General features: G+C 42.8%; 1 protein-coding gene across 1 annotated transcript; it reads left to right on the top strand.

The window, feature by feature from the left end:
- Positions 1-257: 257 nt before the first annotated feature.
- slc50a1 (solute carrier family 50 member 1) lies at positions 258-4,578 on the top strand. The gene is made up of 6 exons (XM_084026533.1): positions 258-455; positions 657-734; positions 838-961; positions 1,079-1,240; positions 3,498-3,617; positions 3,724-4,578. The coding sequence occupies exons 1-6, from the start codon at positions 388-390 to the stop codon at positions 3,829-3,831; spliced, it is 660 nt and encodes a 219-aa protein (XP_083882659.1). The 5' UTR covers positions 258-387; the 3' UTR covers positions 3,832-4,578.
- Positions 4,579-6,917: the final 2,339 nt, after the last annotated feature.

Consider the following 6,917-nt stretch of genomic DNA (forward strand, 5'->3'; position numbering starts at 1 on the left):
ACATGGAACCAAATAAATCAAATTACACTGGAGCAGCCCATTAATGAAGACATTAATTAAAGCAATCCAACTGTTTTGGATTGCTTTGAACCTGCTCCGTCCGGCCGTCGGCTCGCTGGACGTTTTAGAATTCTTTCAACGTGATGACGTGTGCTCAACGTCCCCAACCCCATTGGAGCAAATCGACCCACCTGCTCCATCACAGCCAATCAGAGCGCGGAAACGCTGAGTACACGTATTGCAAACACGGAAATACAGCGAGACGAGGAGCCGTCCGCGTAGATACATTCCCCTTTTATCGCATGCAAATTAAGCATCCGCGTTTTAAACGCGCAACTTGTACGTAAAACAGACAAGCGGGTAGCTTCTAGACTTTTCTCTCGTCCTATGGATTTAATGCCGCTTCTGTCATGGGCCTGCATCGTGTTCACTGTCGGGATGTTCTCGACTGGACTGTAAGTTGATAATAATTTATTGTCGAGTTTATATGACACGTCGTCATTTGTTACTTTACTGCTTGACAGGAAATATGAAGGCAGCAAGATGCATGTCTGAACGCATATCAGCCACACGTAGCAGCTTGTGAAGGAAACGGTTTCTCCTTCTTTGTCCACTTGTTTGATTGTGTGCGCGCGTGTGTGCGCGCGTGCATCTAGGACCGACCTGAAGAAGATGAGAGAATCCAAAAGTGCCGACAACATCCAGTTTCTCCCTTTCCTCACCACATGTCTTAAGTGAGTATGTGCGTGTGTGTGTGTGTGTGTGTGTGTGTGTGTGTGGATCCCTCAGTAGCATTGTCGTCCTGTTCAGCACATCTAATGCTCCCCGTTTCCATAGTAACATGGGCTGGTTGTATTATGGGATGCTGAAGAAAGATCAGACGATCATCCTTGTCAACGTTATTGGAGCTCTCCTCCAGGTCCTCTACATCTTCACGTACATCCACTACACTACACAAAAGGTCAGCGACGAAGTGGCAGAGGTCACTCAGGTCAGACGCATCTTTGTTTGAGTACACCGTGTAGGTGCCTGACTGTGTGTGTGTGTGTGTGTGTGTGTGTGTGTGTGTGTGTTTCAGAGGCTGGTGACGTCCCAGACCCTAGCAGCAGGGACGGTGCTGACCTGCGGGTGGTTCTACTTCACCATGTTTCTCCCCGAGGGAGACACTCGGCTCAGCCAGCTCGGCCTCACCTGCAGCGTGGTCACTGTCAGCATGTACCTGTCCCCGCTCACCGACCTGGTACACGCTCACACGCATCACGGCCAACATACAGGCAGCATGTTCAGAAAATCCAAGAAGATGGAAAAATATCTTTTAGCTGCAATAGGAAAGTGATATATACACATAAATCACTCATTATAATCTCGTAATATAATAAACATCGTCCTGAAAATGGCCGTTCTGCATGAGCACATTTGGTACTTTCAATATAATTTGATGCTCATATTTTTTTTACTGTTCCTCAAGTCATATTTAGAAAGCAGTACGTGTAGTTGAGGATTTCTACACTGGTGTTCCTGAAGTCAAAGATCCGAGTCGTTCTTCCACCACTGCTGCTAATGTCCACATTATCATAGCGACACACATAAGGGATGAAACGATTAAAAGCCTAGTTGACTTAATTATCAATGCTTCTGTCTTTGAAGTCATTCATAATCCTAAAATGCATTACATTCACCAGTTCCACCCTTTCAAGTATTAAGATTTGATGCTTTTCTGTGATTTATATCGCTGTTAATTGTACGGTGGGACAAAACTAAATATCATTAATCTTAATATCATTATCATTTCATTAGTCAATCGTACACAAGCATATTAGTTGCATGGATGATATACATCCACATGATCTTCAAGGCATGGTAATAGCAAGCAAGATAAAATCTTTTAATTTCATCGTAACAGTTCCCTAATTAGTGTCATAGTTCATATTGTAAGGGATTTAGTTCATTTACATATCTTGCTTTGTTATCCCCATAGTTCCGTTAACAGCCAATCATTCAGTGAAAGAGGATAAGTAATGAGTTTGGTGAGTTATTGCTCAGCTCAATGTGTAAGCGGTAATTCATGGTAACAAGTCATGGCTTCTTTTCCGCCCATTAAAACCCTGAAGAAATCAAACCAGTCAATGATGTTTCTAAGACCTCTGAAATGTGCTCGTGTTCAGGAGCACTTCAGATAAATAGGCAAATACACACCACAGGGCTGTACAATGAATCTAAAATGGGAAAAAAATGATTATTTTAATAACACGTTAATGCAATTTTCACAAAAATAAAAAAAGATATAGCCTCGTAGGAAAAGATCTCCACTGTGCAACCTCCACTTTCAGTTTTTAGGCAGACTGATCTCACAGCACCGGGTGTTGTTACAGCTTTTTTCTGCCCGTGTCAAAGATCATGTGAACTTCACAATATTAACTTCAACAGGCCGTCTGTAAACTGCATATTCAGTCTTCTTTTCTGACCATACGTGAACTCCTGCACAGACAGCCGGCAGCATCTGGTCGGTTTAGTCACCTCTGCACGTGCAGCTATTTACCCGCGGAGGAATAAGCCGCCCGTTCTCTCTCTTCCGTTTTGTCTTTTTGTATCATCTTGTCGCTGCGGCGACTATCCTGTTTGTCTCCTTCCCTCCATCTGCCTCACAGGCACCAAATGACCCTCAGTTTCCTGCCTTTCTTTCCCTCATCTGTGTCTTCCTGTTATTCTTGGTCTCTGTCTGTTTGTGCCTCATCCCCTCAGTCACACTGTTTTCTCATTACATTTTAGATGTTATGTTAGCGCTTAGTCATTTAAATATGGGGATAACGCTACCCTGTTTCAGATACTGTCCTCTTCTGGAAGGCATGGTGTTGCAAACACGACGGTAATAATTGTGTTAGCAATTAAAAAAAGAAAAAGGGGTTGAAACCCAGCATACTTAGTCACATCCACACACCTGGCCAATAACGTGGGTAGAAGCGACAATGTCCCGCCGTCGGATTTGGAAAGCGGGGGTCCGGGGATTTCTGACGCTGTTCGACCATCTGACAACCGTCTCTGTTGCAGTGTACTGGCATCTCAGTGCTGCTTGTATTAAAGCTGTAGTAGTTGTTGCTTGTTGAGTTGTTTTTTTCACTTGGATTTAGCAAAGCTTCCATGTAAAACACAATTTCTAAAAACTAGGGCCCTCTTTGTTGAAACTCTATACACAAAAAACAACACAAAATATCTTACAACTTTTCCCACTTCATTCAAAAACATATGTCATATCTATATCACGTTTGCTCAATATATTTTTGAACTGCAACTTCACACACTAAATAAATAGCTTCTTCCACAGACCAACTGCACATATAAAACGCTATTATCTCCAGTCTTTGGCATTTTCATTTGTAACAGTGGGAAAACAAACTAATGTGTTTATTCTTAATATTCATGAGAGTATCAGACACTACTTTTACTGAACATGACACAAACATCGTTACTGTATCGTACTATCGTCTCCTCCCTTGTAGGTACAGATCGTGCGTAGTGGTGACGTGAAGTGCTTGTCCTTCCCGCTGACTGTAGCCACCTTCTTCACGTCGACCTCCTGGGTGCTGTACGGCCTCCAGCTCAACGACTACTACATCGTGGTAAAGCACCCGAATCACAGCCGTAAACTCGGCTTTCAAACGTGTATTTATAATTCAAATAAAAGCTAGTATCTTTAATTCTTCTTCCCGTTTGTGTTCTTTCCAGGTTCCTAACTCGCCGGGGATCCTCACCAGCCTCGTCAGATTTTACCTCTTTTGGAGATTTGCATCCGTCAATCGAAGCTCACCTGCCTATAAAGCTATGCAGATATGAGGGCAGTGCCTTGTGTTTGTTTTCATATCTGTGAGGTATGTCGGTAACCCTGTTACGTGAACAAAGTAAGTCTGCGATTCTACAGTTTTTCTGTCTGCACCTATTTGTCAAACCTGTGTTTCCTCTGTGTGTCCTTCAAGTGCCTTTTTGTTAGATCCTGTTTGCCATGAAAGATTAATGGCATTTCCTGATCTACCAACATGTCAGCAGACTTTGAATCTGTTCACAATCCAGTTATCGGATGTATCGCCCTCATCTCGTGCTAGCCAAAGATTTATGTGGAGTTGGATCTTGTTAGCTGCTATTTCAATATCACATGTATGAAATGTGTAGTTTCATATTTTTCCCTGGTGAAGCAATGATGATGCATCTATATGAATATTAATATGTGAATCCTATCAGTGGCAGTAATTTATATTTCTTCAGATTAGTGTTTTCTATATATTATAGGTCTGGTGTTTTTGATACAGAATCTGTATGTTGGCTTGTATCCTATCAGATATAGTCTACTTGTATTGTTATCGCTATTTTTATAAGCAAATTTATCGGATCAAATAAAAAAGAAAAGACATAAACAACATAGGGTCTGTTTACAAGATCATGTTTATTTCCCTTGTAGCTGGTTGTCATGGGTAACAATCTAAATTGTTTTATTATTTGTAATAAGGACATATGTTATGCAAAATAACAGTCAAGTGTCAGCGTTCATTCACTGGCTTCTAAAGGATGTAAATAAAACATACCATAACCATCAATGACGTGTCTTTGCTTGTGGTGGACATGAAGGTTTTATTTCTTCTTCTGGGGGGGTCAACAGAGTCAGCAAGCTGCCCACGACCCTTTGAAGTAGGAAGATTTGTGCTGTAGTTGAGCTGGAGGTTTTTGTTTTGGACGTGAGTAATGAGCTTACATGCAGATGTGTCGGAGATAAGAGTGCGTGTTCGGTTGTGCAAGAGCAGACAAAAGCCTGTTTGATGGTGCAGCAGTGCGAATGAGCTTGTTTGTGTGAGCGTGTTGATACAGAGAGGGCAGCGCTGGGAAAGGCCACACCAGAGGTTCTCATCCCGTCTCTGTGTGTGTGTGTGTGTGTGTGTGTGTGTGTGTGTGTGTGTGTGTGTGTGTGTGTGTGTGTGTGTGTGTGTGTGTGTGTGTGTTCATCGGCCTCTTCCTGGTTCAAAGAGCCTGACAGAGAACACAGACACAACACAGTATTGTGCTGGAATTGAGTGTTGTGTAGTAGAAGAAAAAAAACAACTTAGGTAGGAGGTAAATGAGCTGCAGTTGAAAGAGCGAACAAGAAAGAAAAGGAAACACTTGAGCAGGAGAAGCAGACAGGAAGAATGTGAGACAGGTAGCAAACGGTAAAAAGAAGGAATGAACACAAAGGAGAAATGCAGGTTTGGCTAGTTCAATACTTCTGTGGTATGATGAATGTTTAAAAAAACAAAGAGACTCCAGCCATGCTAGAAGCTAGCTGCGTGGCTCCCACCCGGATGCAGTGGGGATTTGAGCCGAATGCTAACACCTGCATGCTAGTGCTCAGTGACTGTTCTAACATGCTGTTTAGTGTTTAGCAGGTGTACTGTTCACCGTTAGCATGCTAACACTAGTTAGCACTCAACACAGCATACAGCTGGGAATTTCATGGTATAATCAGGTATTTGGTCATAAACAAAGATTGAGACGCATTTAAAAATGTTACCTGATGATGGAGCTAGATAGGAGGTCAGGCAATCAGTGAATACAATTCATCCTGAGGGATTCCTCAATGTTAACGTAACAGCCTCCTTTACCCCCCAGAATAACCATTTGTACATCAATTACCCAATGTTACCTTCAATCCTTGACTCTTGACTAATTACAGTAAATGGGCCGTGATACGCTACACTCTTTTGGTGTAATTCTCATTATTCTAATTATATGCATTGCTCACTACCTAAACACATGCATTTTCATTCAAACAGGCAGGACTCTACTCGTGCAAGCGGGAGGTTTTAGGTTTAAGCGAAGATGCATGTGTTTGGGAAGTATTGAGAATACGGGTAAATAAATGAGACTTGGGTACCCGAGTTGCTCTATTTTTGTGGTGTCACTACTGAGAGACCGCTGTTCCCACCGGAGAAAGAGAAAGCAGAGAGGAAAGGTGTATAAAAAGAGAAAACTTGGGAGAATAATAAAAGGATTGCATGGAGTTCCCTTGAACTGTATAATTCAATTAGAACATGATGAAATTTAAATTAGAGTATTACAAAGGAAATAGGGACAGGATAGTGCAGACGATTGACTCATCAGATCTGCTTAACCAGATACAGAGGAAAAGTGGGGGCCCTGCTGATGGAAATGAGTCATTAATAAGGAAAGGGAAGGTGGGTGGACGTTTACTGGTAAGAAAGAAAAAGGGAGTAAATGATGAGTCCAGGAGAAGATAAAGGAGTATGGGTGTTGTCCCATCTGACATTAGGTTGGAGGGACAATGCATGGAGTCAGATAGACTGGACGGACACACCCCTCATTCCAGACTATGGCTTTATTGTGAAGGGACAACGCGTTAAGTGTTGGACAGGAAATCAGAGCGCGGCCCTTATGCTGATGTGTAGGCTTCACGTCTTTGTTCCACAGCCAGAATGTTACAAGGCCTATGTTGTGTCCATGAGTATGTGTGGAGGAGTAGGGGGGGGCAATCAGCTGAACAATGAGTACAACTCACAAACAGGATCCCTCTGTTTCCTGAACTAGTGGTCTACATAACAGCACACACACACAGCTGACCCTTGTATCACACATTGTATGTCCATAGGTTCTCTCTAAGACACGCCCACAATCTCTCTCCCCCGCAAACACTCAGATGTCTATTTTTGTCATTATGGGTATTTTCTGATCCTGGGGTTTTGTAATTACACACAACAAAGTCTCTGCTGGCAAGTCTGCAGGCCGGCAGTGTGCACACTCAGCATACACACAGCACAACGGGGGGGTTGGAGCAGCCTGTGCACTTTCTACCATCAGTAAAAAACACACCTGTCCCAGCTGCTGTTTTGAAGAGGGAAAGAAGGAATGTGCTTCTCTCAGTTTCCCTGTCGGCCCCC

This window comes from Eutrigla gurnardus (genome assembly GCF_963514095.1).
Source record: "Eutrigla gurnardus genome assembly, chromosome: 14".
Taxonomy (NCBI): domain Eukaryota; kingdom Metazoa; phylum Chordata; class Actinopteri; order Perciformes; family Triglidae; genus Eutrigla; species Eutrigla gurnardus.